Source organism: Tursiops truncatus, chromosome 3, assembly GCF_011762595.2.
Source record: "Tursiops truncatus isolate mTurTru1 chromosome 3, mTurTru1.mat.Y, whole genome shotgun sequence".
Taxonomy (NCBI): Eukaryota; Metazoa; Chordata; class Mammalia; order Artiodactyla; family Delphinidae; genus Tursiops; species Tursiops truncatus.
This window is the reverse complement of record NC_047036.1, coordinates 6,461,949-6,478,904: the sequence shown is the minus strand read 5'-3', so window position 1 is coordinate 6,478,904 and position 16,956 is coordinate 6,461,949. Positions and strand designations below refer to the sequence as shown.

Here is a 16,956-nt window from a genome sequence, read left to right as displayed (position 1 = left end):
AATGTTCCTTCCTGAGTGGGAAAATTTATCATATCCATTCAAATATTGCAAAAGTATTTAAATTATCTCAGTTTTCAACTTTGATGAAAATAAGCCACCTTGACGTGTATGTCCACAAACATTTGGTAAACTGCATCACCTGAGTGACTAGAAGGACTAATCTTTGTGGCTCACAGAGCAGGAGGGAAACCAGAACTGACCAGACCTTATCACATGGGACATTCTACATGGCAGTCAGCACGTGATGCAGGGCATTCATTCATCTCACCAAAAATTGTAATTCAGGCAGCTCTGGGTCTGTGTAGAGCTATTTGAAATTGTCCATATTCATGAATGCTTACTTTCATGTTTGAACCATTAAATATTTATCACTAATACCTCAGAAGCAAAATAAATTGAGAATCTTACAGGACCAGAAATTATTGTAGTTTATATCTCGGCATTTTATAGAAAAAAATGGAAATATATATCACAGAGAAAACAAAAACAAAAATCTGAAGTTGTTATCATTAATGGCAGTTCCACTTATAAAGGACTCACTGAATGCCAGGAGCTATTCTAAGTTCTTTATATAAATTAGCTCATAATCCTCATTTAACAGACTGAGGCAAAGAGAGGTTAAATAACCTGTTCAAAGCCATCAACCACGCATGAGAGCTGAGTTTCAAACATGTGTCTGTTTCAAACATGTATTTATGCTAGTAACTACTGTGCTCTCTGTCTCTCCAAGGAGCTGCAGCTCTTAAGTTTCTGATTCCAGACTATGAACTTTCCCCCCATCCCCACCACAATGCCCCTCAAGCACATACTGAAGCTGAATGAAACTTTCCATCACCAAACATGAAAAAAGAAAATCATGGAAATCTCTGTGTAAACCAGAATGAGCTAAGCAGTTCAATTAAAAGAAAATAAATAAATGGATAAAAATTTAAGTCCCCAATCATGCCAAAATACAAATCCAGTTGAGATAACTTTAAAGTATAATTAGTGCTGTGATTAAAGAACTTAAAGCTTAAATTTATTAATGTGGATATTCTTTCCAGTATTTTATTAATCTAACTGATTAAAGATGAAACTGAAGTACAACCCACTCGGTGATAACATTTTAGGAAAATTCAAATAAAGCCAAGTCATGTCCAGTGAAAAAAATCCACAGAGTGAAGAAACAGTCCTGAATAGGCAAGAAAGCAACACACCTTAGAAGCCCCAAGTTATTGGAAATCGTCTTATTGCCATGGGGATTTTAAAGCCAAGGTATAATAGTTTAGGCACTTGGGAGCAGTGGGAGATCAGAAGGACACACTAAAGTTTGACCAGAAAGTCCAGGTTTAAGACTTACTTAAACTTACTTAAGGTAACTGTTTATTTTTCATGTAGCAAGTTTTAAATTTATAGTAACAATTTGGATGTACAGAAATACAATATCCTTTATTTTTTCCTAAGTGATCATAGCTTGTTCATAAATCTCTTAATTCAGGCTTGGTAACCAAACTGTTTTCACTCACAATACTTCTGACATCAAACGTGCAGGTATTTTCTTATTATGTTGAGGTACGTTCCTTCTGTACCCAATTTGTTGAGAGTTTTTATCATAAAAAGATGTTGAATTTTGCAAAACTATAAGACATAGATGAAAGAAATTGAGGAAGACACAAATAAATGGAAAGATAGTCCATGTTCATGGATTAGAAAAAAATAACACTATTAAATGTCCCACTATCTATAGTGATCTATAGATTCAGTGAAATTGCTACCAAAATTCCATTGGCACTTTTCATAGAAATTGAAAAAACAATCCTAAAATTTGTATGAAGCCACAAGATATCCCAAATAGCCAAAGCAATCTTGAGAAAGAGGAACAAAACTGGAGACATCACACACCCTGATTTCAAGCTATATTACAAAGCTGCAGTAATCAAAATAGTATGTTACTGACATAAAAACAGACACACAGATCAATGGAACAGAATCTACATCCCAGAAATAAACCCACACATACCCAGTCAACTAATCTTTGACAAAGGCACAAAGAACACACAATGGCAAAAGGACAGTCTCTTCAATAAATGGTGTTGGGAAAACTGGATATTCACATGCAAAAGAAAGAAACTGGTTCCCTATCTTATACCACTTACAAAAATTAACTCAAAATGAATTAAAAACTTAAATGTAAGACCGGAAATCATAAAACTCCTAGAAGAAAACATAGGATAAAAGATCCTTGACATTGGTTGGCAATGATTTTTTGTTATGAAACCAAAAGCACAGGCAACATAAGCAAAAAATAAATAAATGGGACTACATCAAACTAAAAAGCTTCTGAACAGTAAAGGGAACCATCAGCAAAATGAAAAAGCAGCCTATGGAATGGGAGAAAATATTTATAAATAATATATCTGATAAGGGCTTAATAATATCATATATATATATATATATATATATATATATATATATATATATATATATAACATACAACTCAGTAGTTAAAAAAAAAAAAATTGCAAAAGACAACAGACATTTTTCCAAAGAAGACACAAATGGTCAACAGGTACATGGAAAGGTGTTCAATATCACTGACGATCGGGAAGTGCAAATCAAAACCACAATGAGCTATCATCTCACACCGGCTAGGATGGCTCTTATCAAAAAGATAAGAGATAATAAGTACAGGTGAGAATGTGGAGAAAAGGGGACACTTGTGCCCTTTTGGTGGGAATGTAAATTGGCATGGCCACTATGGAGGTTCCTCAAAAACTTAAAAATAGAACTACCATATGATTTAGTAATCCCACTTCTTGATATACATCCAAAGGAAATGAAATCAGGATCTCGAAGAGATATCTGCACTCCCATATTTGTTACAGCTTTATTCACAATAGCCAAGGTGTGGAAACAACCTCAGTGTCCGTCGACAGATGAATGCATAAAGACGATGTGGTATATATCGTTACATTAACTAAACAAGGAGGTCGGTAGGCTGAGGTGGCTTTTTTTTTTTTTAAAACACTTAATATTTTTATTTATTTATTTTTGGCTGTGTTGGGTCTTCGTTTCTGTGCGAGGGCTTTCTCTAGTTGCGGCAAGCGGGGGCCACTCTTCATCGCGGTACGCGGGCCTCTCACTGTCGCAGCCTCTCTTGTTGCAGAGCACAGGCTCCAGACGCGCAGGCTCAGTAGTTGTGGCGCACGGGCTTCGTTGCTCCGCGGCATGTGGGATCTTCCTGGACCAGGGCTCGAACCCGTGTCCCCTGCATTGGCAGGCAGATTCGCAACCACTGCACCACCAGGGAAGCCCTGAGGTGGCTTTAATGCCTTGGCAGCCTATGTAAGCCACCAAAACCTAAGCCTGTAGTGCCTCAAGGTTAAGAAATCAAAACCTAAGGACAGACAGCCAAATCGGAAACAGCCAAATAGGATTTCCCAAATAACGTACCTGCTTAAGCCATCAAGCAAACAATTCCCTTGCTTTGCTTCCTCATCTTCCTCATTAGTCTTTCCCTAGTTTCCACAGGTGGAGCACTCCTGAAAGTTTCCTGTTTGGTTTGAACTGATTTTTGCTGGTTGAACTGATTTTTGATTTTTCTGCCTGGTTTGAACTGATTTTTGCTCAAATAAAATCTTAAAATGTTTAATATGCATCAGTTTATCTGTAACCATATACACAATGGAATAGTACTCAGCAGAGAAAGCAATCCTGCCGTTTGCAACATGAATGAACACAGAGGACATTTATGCTAAGTGAAATAAGCCAGAGAACGGCAAATATTGTACAGTCTCACTTATATGTGGAATCTAAAAAGAACAAAGTCATAGAAATAGTAGAATGGTGGTTACCCCAGGCTGGAGGCCGGGGAAACGGGGAGATGCCAGTCAAAGGGTACAAGCCTTTGGTTATAAGATGAATAAGATCTGGGGCTTCCCTGGTGGTGCAGTGGTTGAGAGTCCGCCTGCTGATGCAGGGGACACGGGTTCGTGCCCCGCTCCGGGAAGATCCCACATGCCGCGGAGCGGTTGGGCCCGTGCGCCATGGCCGCTGAGCCTGCGCATCTGGAGCCTGTGCTCCGCAACGGGAGAGGCCACAACGGTGAGAGGCCCGTATACCGCAAAAAAAAAAAAAAAAAAAAGATGAATAAGATCTGGGAATCTAATGTACAGCATGGTCACCATAGTTAATAATACAGTACTGTATACCTGAAATGTGCTAAGAGAGTAGATCTTAAAAGCATTCTCATCACACACACTCAAACATGATAACTATGTGAGGCAATGAACGTGATAATTAACCTGATGTGGTCATCATTTCACGAAGTATGCATAGATCAAATCATCACGTTGTACATTATAATTCTATACAATTTTATTTGTTAATTATACCTCAATAAAGATGGAAAAAATCTTAAACAATTTTTGCTTTGCTGGTTTTCTCTATTATACATTGTTTTTTCTATTTCATTTTCTTTAATCTTTACTACCTCCTTTCATATTCTTGGTAGTTAACGTACTGATCCTTTTCTAACTTCCTAGTATTAAAGCGTAGATCATTGACTTCTGAGCTTTTTTAATTTTATAAGAATTTAGATGCACAAACTTCCCCCAGAGCACTGATTTAGCTGCATACTACAAATTTTGGAGTCTTTTTTCATCTTCATCAAAATATTTTCTAATTTCCTTGTGATTTTTCTTGACTCATAGGTTAGTTACTTTGTGTTGCTTATTTTCCAAATATTTGGAGGTTATTCTAGTTTCATTTAGTTATTGACTTTTAGTTTAATTCTCAGAAAACCTATTGTACAGTTTCTCTTTAAAAGTTGGTCTATTCTGGTAAATATTCAATGTAAACTAGAAGACAAGTTCTATTCTGAAGTTGTTGGTGTTAGTGTTTTATATATGTCAATTAGATCCTATTGTGTTGTTAAAAATCTTTTAAATGCTTACTCTCCTTTGCTTGTTCTTTCTATGGTATAACTTTCCAAATGTGATTTTGGATTTGGCTTTTCCTCCTTTTAGTTGACAATTGTTGCTTTATATATTTTGCAGCTTTTTTATTGAGTGCATGCATATTTAGGATTTTCATGTCTTTCTCATCAATGGACTCTAATCACCATGAAAATATCTCTTGTGATATTTCTTGCTTTAAGCCTCCTTTTTATATGAATTTAACTACACTTGCTTTCCTTTTGTTTGCATGGTATTCTTTCCCAAACCTTCCAACTTAAAGTCTATCTCTTCTAAATAACATATGGGTTGGTTTGCTTAATCATCTTGCTTTTATTTGGATTGTTAGTACAGTTAGTATAATTACTGAATACTTTCGGTGGGATGTCCTTGGTTTGTCTACAGTGCTCACCTAGATAAACCTAGGATGCACAGATTTATAGGGCTTGGCGTTCCAGAAAGTGTTGCATTAGCTGTGTAATTTTGGGCATATAAAAGAGATATTCCACGACCTAAATAGTCGCTTTTGTGTAAGTGATGCCCTATTTGCAATGTATGCGTTTTATGATAATCTCGGTCTGCAAGGGCCTAATGCAGCAGGAAGATTCTAGGGAGTGGTGGAGGCAGTCCTAGGTTTCTCCCTTCTCCACGTGTCCTGCATTTACCTGCAACCTTGACATTAGTAAAGCTGGAGAAGGTTAAGATTTCTGACTCTCGTGAGTCTGATTTGATGACCGGACCCTTTGTATTATGTCAACTCTCTAAGTGATTTCAATGGTTCAATCCTTGGCTCTTTCAGTTCAGTCTCAACCACAACAGCCAGAGTTAAGTCCTGCAGAATGTAAACTATCAATAGATCATGTGATTCCTCTGATCCAATGGCTTTCCAGTCACTAAGAGTAAAACCCAAAATCTACAATGACCTCAAGGCAACACATCATCGGATTTCCCCATTTCTTTTCTCTCCCTCCAACTTACCAGACACCGTCCTACCTCAGGACCTTTGCACGGACTGCCCCCTGTCCTGATATCCACAGCAGCCGGCTGCCTGCTCTCTTCCAGATCTTTCCCTTCTCAGTGAGCCCTTCCCTGACTGCTCTGTCTGGTTGCACGGCCCTTCCAACACCACATACCAAAGCCCCTTTAGCCCGGTTTGTCCTTCTCCATGACGCTTATCACCTTCTCAGACATCGTAATTGGTATTTATTTATTCATTTATTTATGGCTCTCCTCAAATAGAAATGTAAGCTCTGAGAACAGAGGCATTTTACCAACTTTGTTCACTACTGTATCAACTGTACTTCAGTACCTGGCAAAGTAGGCCCTCAAAATATCTGTGAAATGGATGAAATTTCCCTCCGGGGTGTTCCTTTGGCCACAACCGTGTGTCCAGTTAGCACTTTAGAAGAAACCAGTCCTAAATCTTCTGTCATCTAGTTTTATTTCCTATGCCATGAATCATTTGCATGTGTTTAAAAATTCTTCAATGTGGCCTTTGTGGGCTTTTTATAGTTTTTAATTCTATTAGGATCAGCAAACAATGCCTTATTTCATGCAATCTGTTGAGTTTTCCTTTATGGCCAAGTTCATGGTCAATTTTTAAAATGTTTCGAGTATATCTGAAACCAATATGGGTACCTAGTTTGTTGGATGCAGCATGTACATCATCTACTTTGCTAACTGCAAAGGCCAAATTCTCCGAGTTTTTTATCTGATAGTTTATGACTAAATAGATTAGTATCCCAGTGTTACGCTGCCTGCCTGGAATTCAGTCTAGAATACTTCAGATACACAGGTGTGTTAGAGAGTAAGGAATCCTCGGGGTGCAGTTAGCATTATAATGAAGAAAACCTTAATGCAGACAGCTACCCCAAGCTCTTCTATTAATAGATTTCATCACTGATCAACATTATGTTACTGACAATAATGTGTCCAATAGTAGATTCTTAGAAAAATTGAGGTTAGAAAGGGGCTCTTACTGAATACCTAGCACTATTAAGATATGATGGAGTTTGAACAGATTAACTCTGAGGTACTCTTCACTGCAGTATAAACAAGGTCAAAGACTTTTTCTAGCAAGACCCTTGGGGTAGCGCCTGAGGCATAAAATAGCACTGTGTCCAGCCAAAGGGTTGGAGGGTAGCTCACAATGCTGCTAGGAGAAACAAAACCCTGCTCCTGGAGTAGTCACAACCACCTTGAAAAAACTGACACAAGATGTGAAACTTTTTATGCAAGATGTAGCTGGCCCAGCTAGAGAGACAGGGCTGGAACTTCGTTAAGCTTACATGACAGGCTGTAAGATGTTTTATGCCTGACTGCTAGTAAACTATTAAATACCTGCATGTGCGGCAGAACCTGGCCTGGGATCTAGTTTCACCATCACTTGCTGGCACACTGTGAGGCAACAGCTGATCAATACTCACCTGAAATTGGGATCTAACGACTAACAGAAATAACCCGGATGTTGTGCATAAATCAGATGGCTCGGGTCAGGTTCTGGGGCCACTACAGACACTCCTCAGTCTGTCTTTAGGGACCTATCAGTTTTGGGGTCACGCATGGACAAACAACAATACGGACAAAACTTTTTTTTATTGGAGTATAGCTGCTTTACAATGTTGTATTAGTTTCTGCTGTACAAGGAAGTGAATCGGCTGTATGTATACATATATCCCCTCCCTCTTGGACCTCCCTCCCATCCTGCCCATTTAGGTCATCACAGAGCACCAAGCTGAGCTCTCTGTTCTATACCGCATGTTCCCACTAGCTATCTGTTTTACACATGGTAGTGTATTTATGTCAAATCTAATTTCCCAATTCATCCCACCCTCCCCTTTCCCCGTGTCCACACTTCCGTTCTCTACATCTGCATCCCTATTCCTGCCCTGGAAATAGGTTTGTCTGTACTATTTTTCTAGATTCCACATACATGCGTTAATATACAATATTTGTTTTTTTCTTTCTGACTTGCTTCACTTTGTATGACAGACTCTAGGTCCATCCATATCTCTACAAATGACCCAATTTCATTCCTTTTTATAGCTGAGTAATATTCCACTGTATATATGTACCACATCTCTTTATCCATTCATCTGTCGATGGACATTTGGGTTGCTTCCATGACCTGGCTATTGTAAACAGTGCTGCAATGAACACTGGTGGGGAGATCTTTTATTGACACACCTCCTAGAGTAATGAAAATATAAACAAAAATAAACAAATGGGACCTAATGAAACTTAAAAGCTTTTGCATAGCAAAGGAAACCATAAACAAGACGGGAAGACAACCCTCAGAATGGAAGAAAATATTTGCAAATGAAGCAGCTGACAAAGGATTAATCTCCAAAATATACAAGCAGCTCATGCAGCTCAATATTAAAAAACAAACAACCCAATCCAAAAATGGGCAGACGACCTAAATAGACATTTCTCCAAAGAAGACCTACAGATGGCAGAGAGGCACATGAAAGGATGCTCAACATCACTTATCATTAGAGAAATGCAAATCAAAACTACAATGAGGTATCACCTCACCCTGGTCAGAACGGCTATCATCAAAATATCTACAAACAATAAATGCTGGAGAGGGTGTGGAGAAAGGGAACTCTCTTGCACTGTTGGTGGGAATGTAAATTGATACAGCCACTATGGAGAACGGTATGGAGGTTCCTTAAAAAAACTAAAAACAGAACTACCATACAACCCAGCAATCCCACTACTGGGCATATACCCTGAGAAAACCATAATTCAAAAAGATGGACACAAGTTCTTAATTGTCATATATTCTTGTTAGTTATCAATAAGGAATATTGTTCTTTGTCCCCTTTCCTGTTTTCACCTTGAGTCTATTTTGGTTGATATATATATAACATATGCATATAATTCTGCTTGCTATGTTTTCTTATGCCTTTTGTTTTTTTGGAAATATTTCTATTGTAAAATATATGAGATTAGAGATTATAATAAACAGCCATGAAGCCTTAACAAATCTTAAGATTATATAATATTTCCTTCAGATCTTCATTTTTCAAAATGACCAGAAACCTGTGACAGGTGAAGATTTGTTTTTTAAATGCCAATCTCTTTCATAAAAAAAAAATATATATACCTGAGAGTAGGAGAAAAGTTTTCATACCCCTTTTACATTCTGATTTCCATTCTGACAAAATCTTAAAACAGAACATGTCACCGGGAATTGTCTTAGTCCATTCGAGCTGCTGTAACAAAACACCACCGGGTGGCTAACAGACAATAGAATTTCTCACAGTTCTGGAAGCTGGAAAGACCAGGTGCCAGTGTTGTCGGGTCCTGGTGAAGGCCTCAGGGTTGCAGACAACCGACTTCCACGATGTCCTCACAGGGGGAAGGAGCGGGGAGCTCTGCGGGGCCTCTTGTAACAAGGGCGCTGACCCCATTCCTGAGGGCTCCAGCGTCATGACCTAACCATTCCGCAAAGGCCCCAGCTCCCACCACCATCACACTGGAGTCAGGATTTGAATATATGAATTTGGAAGACATAAAATATGCAGACAATAGTAGCAATTTTAAAAATACAAGGATATTAAGTAGGTATTTTAAGCCCAGGTTACATCTTGTGTGATATCATGAAGGTAAAATAGATTATGTGGAAAAACTAAAAAATATGCCAAAAGGAGCAGAAATGAAAAGGTGGGGAATGGGGGTGGGCTGGGGGCTGGACAGAGGAGGAGAAAAGGGTGTACCTTTACTTAAACATGCATTTGCTCGCATCTGTGAAGTGAATGCAGATTCCCTAAATTCTGACACTGTGATATTAAAAAGAAGTAATTGTGGTAAATAAATCACATGCCAGAGCGGAATTTCAAAATATATTTCAGATTTCTAGCATAAAAAAATCCCTATAAGCGTTACCTTAAGATATTTTTTTATCAGAAATATAGTTTTGGTAATAAAAAAAAATCTGATAAAATTATATAATCAGATACGCTATGCATATGTAATTTTAATGCGCTAATATGAATATTTTTATCGTATATTTTACATAAGAATATAAATTATTTTTAGATTATTTAAAAAGAAACGGTGACTAGCTCACAAGATTTAACTATCTACCCAGGTGACACTCGTGCCCATATCCCGTACTGAGAAGCCTTCACATGTACTGCTAGAGATGCCCTGTGATCTGGTCGCAGTCCCTACAGAAGCTCTCCCGGAGGGAGAGGCGCCCCAGGAGGTGCTGGCGGGGGAGTACGGGCTGCCTTTTTCAGCTCAGGGCGGTTTGGGGAGGGTTGGGGGGGCGGATATGGGAACCTGAATTGAAAGCTTCCTACACTGTGAAATGGTCCGCTCCCCATGCCACCCCCCGACATCCTCCAAGAAATGGTCAAAAAAAATTTTAATTTTAAAAATCAGAAGTCTCAAGCTTCAGTAAAGTTGTCTTTTAGTACTTTCAGCCAAAAAGCTTTATTCTCTTCCTTTATTTTCCAATTTTATCACCAAATATCCTGAAGATACCGTTTTTCTTCTTTTAAAGTAGCCAATGTTTTCATTGCTTCTAGTTTTTCAACTCCAACCTCTTTGCTTATTATCTCCACAAGGACATCATTTACATCCTTGGCCATATTCTTAGCATCTCTAAAAAAAAGAATAACGGTATTACTGTTTAGGAAACAGTGATTTTTACCAAATCCTCCTTAATTCACGAATCTCACTGCCGAGACTCTGTCACTACACCTTAGTCCTCCCTCCATTTCTCTGGAAAGTGTCCCTCAGTCTCCAGGCACCTACTGCTCCCCCAGGGACAGGCCTCCGCCCAGGACCACTGTCACATGCAATGCTGACCACCCCATTCACAGCTTTAAACACTTCAAAGGCGTCCGTGCACACGATGAGTTATTAACAGACACGTTTACTGAGAACTTGCCAAGGGCTGGCCCTCTATTAAGTGTGTTTCCACGTCCCAGCTCTTTCATTTGCAGGTTGGGCAAGGGGCCCCTCCTGTGCGCTCCTGTGGCCCCTGCACAGCACCCGGTATACCGTGAGCATCTGCTGACCTGGCTTTCCCACAGGGAGCAGGTGGCTTGGGATAGGAGTGCATCTCATTTACCATTTCTCTCTCGACATCTGCACAGTGCCAAATACTTAGTAGGCACTCGAATGTTTATTGAATGAATGACAGGACTCTAACGTCTCAGGAATTGAACTTGCCCTGCCCCCTCACAGTAAAATTTCCTGAGAAAGTTTTAACGGCTGTCATGCTCTCCCCTCAAGTACTCTGAGATCACTTCTAACCCCACGGCCCTTCCCCATGTCCCGCGGCTGCAGCTGCCAAACCTACCGGCCCCTCTGTCTGCTTCCCACTTGACTATCGGCAGCAAAGGCTCCCCTTTGAGTCAGTGTCCCCTGGACTTAGGGACAAGTTTGCTCCTTCCTCAGTGGCTGTTCTTCTCAGTCTCCTGTGTTCGGTCCATGTTAGAGTGCCGTGGGGTGTCACTCTGAGCCCTCACCTCTGACCAGCTATGAACGCTATCAGCTTCACTTCACGGATGTGAAAAATGAAGCACCAGTGACGGTGCAGTTATTTCTGGGTTACTGTTTTAGGAGTTTTTTAAGATGTTTAAGAACCCCTCCAAGTTCTCAATTACCAGTTACTCATATATTTGTACTTATGTTTGCACAATGGACTTCACCTCCATTATCAGAGCTGCATCTAAGCCTTCAACCTATATCTGACACTGACAGCACTGTCCTCTGCAAACAAAAGAAAGATCAAATGCTTCACTAAAAGTAAATGAAAATGTAAACCAACACAGCGTCCAGAAGCTCTGCCCTTTCTGACCTAGAGCAGCGTTTTCTAGCTGAGGAGTCGTTAATGGGTCATGAAATCAACTTTGTAGCCAAAGTCAGATTTTTGTAAAATGATAGAACAAACGAAATATAAGTTATCAGAATGTGTCATAAAAAGTAAGTAGAAAAAGGAAGTTTTGTTTTATGAACCTTTTCAATTATATTTATATGTATTCTACGTCACTATGCCAGTAGTTCTTTCTCTGTATCATAGTTTAAAACAAACAAACAAACAAAAAAACCTGACCTGATGACTTACGGAATGTTTTAAATGCCAGGGATGTGTTAGGATAAAAAAAGAGTAATTTCTTATTTCAAAACTCCTTTTTAACTGGTAAACATTTTTGAGTTCCATTAAAACAAGTAGCTAAGTTCCTAAAATTTTTATTGTCTATGGCAATCTTGGGTTTCTATAATGGATCTTATATCAAAAAGTAGATGAAACATAAGAATGACTCCTGGCTTATGTCAACTTTGACATCATAAATTATGCCTTAAAGAAAAAGGATCCTAGACCCACATTCTCAGAGTCAAAACCAAAGCTGTTTTCCTTGGCTAGGTCGACTGCACAAATCACATATTCACTATTTACTGATACAACAAAATCAATCCTGAGACAGAATGTAACGTTAAGAGGCTAAAAACGTATTTAAAACAGCACAAAGCATTCCCCAATGCATGAGTTAATTTTCTTTTTTTGGGGGGGTGGGGCCACGCTGGCCAACTTCTTGGCTATTAAGTGTATGTTAAAAATCATTTTAGAGCTTGTATTTCTATTCCTGTATTTAAGAATCCAATCTCTCATCCATACATGTCCAGATCATTAACCAATCGGTCCCTGGTCTCTTTAATAAACATTACTGACTGCCCTCCCCTCCCCGGCACTTGAGCATGATGGCCACTCACCCACACACGTAAACATGACCATTCTCCTGAAGAAGGACCCTTGCCACCTGCTTGCTGTGACGCTGGATGCTGTCTTGCACATACTTTGCTGGGGCTTCTTCCTCCCCCACAGGAGCATCTCTTGAGAAGGAAACTTTCAAGTGAGTGAGAATTCCACACTTAAGGAAATGTCTGAGCTCCTCTCTGAAATACAATATCTAATAGGTCACTGGAAGGTTTGTAATTTAAAGTTGAAAAAGTCTGAAATTAGCATTGTACGGCATGGCTGAGTCTTACAATGCTAGAATTGTGAAGTACCTGAATAAATAATCCCTATCCTTATGTCTGCAGCCAAAAAACAACCACATTGCTCCAAAGTGCCCATCTGGGTGATGTTCTTGCAGTTTCTCTCTAAGTAAAAAAGAAAGTTGAGATGTTTGATATAAAGAATAGGTAAAAGCAATCTTTCTTTTTCCTTTTACCTCCCCAGATAGGTCTGTAAAATCCACCTTCGCAGTCACTCAAAGTCCATGTACTGAATTAACATTTCACTACCCGCAGGGTACCTGGGCCACTCCAGCAGACACTACAAAAAGTAAGCTTACCTACGAAATGCAGACATCTATGAGCTTTATGACATCTCTGTAGTGAGGATAATTCAAATTATCACATTGTGAAACCCAGACTAATTTCTACATTAAATATTCATAACAATTTTATGAATAATAATTAACTCTCAATTAACATAATAAAAAAGTGGCACCGGGATTTTTTTTTTTTTAAATAAATTCATTCATTTTCTTTATTTTTGGCTGCGTTGAGTCTTCACCATTGCGCGCGGGCCCTCTCCAGTTGTGGCGAGCGGGGGCCACTCTTCGCCACGGTGTATGGGCCTCTCATTGCAGCGGCCTCTCCTGTTGCAGAGCATGCATGGGCTCTAGGCGCATGGGCCTCAGCAGTTGTGGCTTGCAGGCTCTAGAGCACAGGCTCAGCAGCCGTGGCACACGGGCCCAGCTGCTCCACAGCATGTGGGATCCTCCCAGACCAGGGATCGAACCCGTGTCCCATGCATTGGCAGGTGGACCCTCAACCACTGCGCCACCAGGGAAGTCCCGGCACCAGGCTTTAAAAGGTAGAATGGTCTGCTGTGAAATGTTTCAGAAATGATGGACACGCCCTACTTTTTTGATTTCTTAAGAAAAAAAAAAAGAAAAGAAAACAACAAAAAGACTTTGTACAAAGGATATTACTCCACTATCTGGGGAACATTACCTAAGAGTTGTTATTTCACAAACAGGGAGAGAAGCACAATTTTATTTATTTATTTTATAAAAAATAGTTGTGTTCTGATACAAAGATACATGTATTAATATCATTCTGTTGAAAATTACTGATGTTAAGGATTTAACTTTGAAACTGCTGGTGCACTTGGATCTTTGTGACTACCAATTTTATCTAGCTAAGGAATAGATGGGACAGCTGCACATCACCACAGCATAAAGGTGTGCTTGAAATTTGTCCCCCAAATACATGCACTATAAACTATGGTTCAGCAGGGGAAAAAGAAAAAGAATGTACTAGAGTAAAAATGGAAGTTCCAGTACAAAGCACAATTTCTAGAAGATATATTTACTTTTCCCATGGTGACAAATTATGCTATGCTATCACATATTTGATAATAATATTTTAAAATAAAAATTTTTACAACCAAGGTCCAATATCCTCAAAACCACTGAAAAACAAAAAAGCTCTCTATTACATACTTCCACCCAGGACCACAAGGGACACATTTTCTCACCAGCCAAAGAAAACACATACCTATGTTGCAGAAAGCCAATGAAAGGTGCTATGCCGGTTCCTGGACCCACCATTATGATGGGGACTGAGGGGTCATTTGGTAAATGGAAAAAATTTGTTGCCCGAGGAGATATGGATATCTGAAATATTAAACCAATGTTCATAAGTTCGGGAAAAAAAACAGACAAAAGCATATAACCAAGGTGATGCCTGCTAAAGAAATCAGAAAGTGCAACTTCCCCTCAAAGCAGCATCATAAAATTAAATTGCAGCATTAAATCTTACTGAAACCACAAACACATTTGTCAGTCCAGAGAAATAAACAAGTCTGTCTTGTAAATTTTTCTTTTCTATCCAAATCAAAGGTATTTTAAAAATGACAGGCACGATATTTCTGAGGTAGAACACTGAATAAATAATAATTGAGTTGTTTTTCTAGGCCCAAGAAAAAGATCTGCTTCCTAGTAGGCAACCCATTATAGGTGTCATGAAGAAATGCACAAAAAAATGAAGACATTCTTCTTCATGTTAGGACATAAAGGGGCAATGAAGATTAACATCAAGATGGGGTGAAGGTTTTAAGTGAAAATTAGGCAAGCGGAAGAGAAATTAAGGGGCTGCCCCAAAGATACTAGAGCACTGCTACATTTGCTACTCTAGGTCCCATGTTACCTGTGTTTGTTGCAAAACTAGAATAAGTGATAAACAGATAAACAAAATCTTTTTGCTATAATTTCAAAAGGGTTTTCTTCTAAATCACGTGCCAGGGATACTTAAGGGAATCAATTTGTAAATATATTCATCTTTCAGTTTCACTTTGCCATATGCTTTAGTTACAGAGTGATAATAACAGTGAAGAATGACAGGAATCTTCCCTCCATTCCCTACTGGTATAATTGTATATATTTTAACCTTTAATTCAAGGAAAATTGTCTGAAGTTCATCAACAGGATGAACACAGTACTTTTTAAACGGAGAACTGGCAGAGCTATATCAACTGATTGTTCTCATTCTGGAGTGAAACTGTGATTAATATTATATTAGCCTTATTCACTTGATTCATCCACTGAACAATGTTATTGAAGGTACTCAATATGACAAACACTAGGACAGAGAAATGAGCAAAACCAAATCTGTCTTCATGGGACTTATATTCTAGTGGGTGGAAAAGACAATAAACAAACATATATTTATAGAATGACAGGTAATGATAAGTCCAGGAAGCAAAATAAAACAGGATAGGATGGGTATGGCAGGAAACTGCTAAAGAGACCACACTTCCTATGTTCCAGGGACGGCAAAGAGACCAGAACACTAGTCAGCTCCTGCTGTAAATCTCCGATGGCTTACAACAGCAAACGCTTACTTCTGGCTCTGCTCAACTGCTGCAGCTCTGCACCATGATCTCCTTCACTTGGATCCAAACCCAAGGAGCATCCCTGACCTGAATCATTCCATCCGATGTCAGAGCGAAAGAGCAAGAGAGGCAAGCCACAGCATCCTGTCAGGTTCAGAGCGCCTGCTGAGATGTGGCACAATCCTGTCTGCTCACCTTTCACTGGCCAAGGCTGGTCACATGGCCAGGCTACACATGAATGGGAGGGAAAGTCTACTCTTCCTCAGGGGGCAGGGGCATCTGTGAACAACAGTACTATCTACCAGTCGGGGGAGGGCATATAAAATATGGTGCTACACGGCACAACGAAATTTAAGTAGCTTTAAATTATATCCTTTCTATATGTACCTCTAGTACCTCAACACTGGGTAGTCAACAAAGGTCTGTTAAAATGTGGAAAGAAGAAGAAAAGGGCAGGAGGGAGGAAAGAAGGAATATGTGAAAGGCACACAAAGGTGTCTGTAATACAGCATCAATATACGTTTTTTTTTTTTTAGCTTTCTGGAGATCATCTGCTATTTTTATGAGATCGTGAAATGACACAATACTTTCGTGTCAGCACTACAATATTTCTTTACAAAAAAGAAGTTTCTCATGTTCTCAGTATTTTGTTGATATGAGGGACACACACAGTAAAGAACCTGCTCCAGGCAGCAGATTGGGAAAATACCAAGTTAAAGGGCAGTTTTAAGCCCTAGTCTTCCCTTAGGCTCACTCAAGTGTGTATCAGAAGTCTTAAATCCCCCTAAGTGCTGTCAACGTTTTAACTTCAGTAACTTACAGCAACCAAACCAGTAATAAGATAACATTACAACTGACATGTTCATTCTTCAATACCATGGAGAAGACGTCATGACAAAGACTGAAATTTCTTTTAAATTTCAACCATCCTTGTGGGTGAGGAGGGAGAAGGTTAACTGCTCCCTATGCGTACGGTCTCGAGTGAGATTTTGCCAAGTGTGGATCAAAATATAAAATAACACCACGGCTCCAACAAAAGGGGAAGAAATGGGCAGGGTAAAATCCTACCCCAAACTGAAGGATGTAAAATTAATCTCTGGTTGTCAGCTGCCACTTTAAGATGACTCCTTTGGGGCACAGGACACCGACTGAGCA

General features: G+C 39.3%; 1 protein-coding gene across 1 annotated transcript in view; it reads right to left on the bottom strand.

Annotated features, from left to right (window-relative positions):
* Positions 1-8,091: 8,091 nt before the first annotated feature.
* The window catches only part of MTRR (5-methyltetrahydrofolate-homocysteine methyltransferase reductase), a 28,159-nt gene continuing 19,294 nt past the window's right edge, over positions 8,092-16,956 (bottom strand). The window contains exons 12-15 of the mRNA XM_033852693.2: positions 14,466-14,584; positions 12,966-13,058; positions 12,669-12,851; positions 8,092-10,550 (exon numbers count right to left, since the gene is read on the bottom strand). Of these exons, the coding sequence (XP_033708584.2) occupies positions 10,409-10,550; positions 12,669-12,851; positions 12,966-13,058; positions 14,466-14,584 (537 nt within the window). The 3' untranslated portion in view covers positions 8,092-10,408. The remainder of the gene's footprint in view (positions 10,551-12,668; positions 12,852-12,965; positions 13,059-14,465; positions 14,585-16,956) is intronic.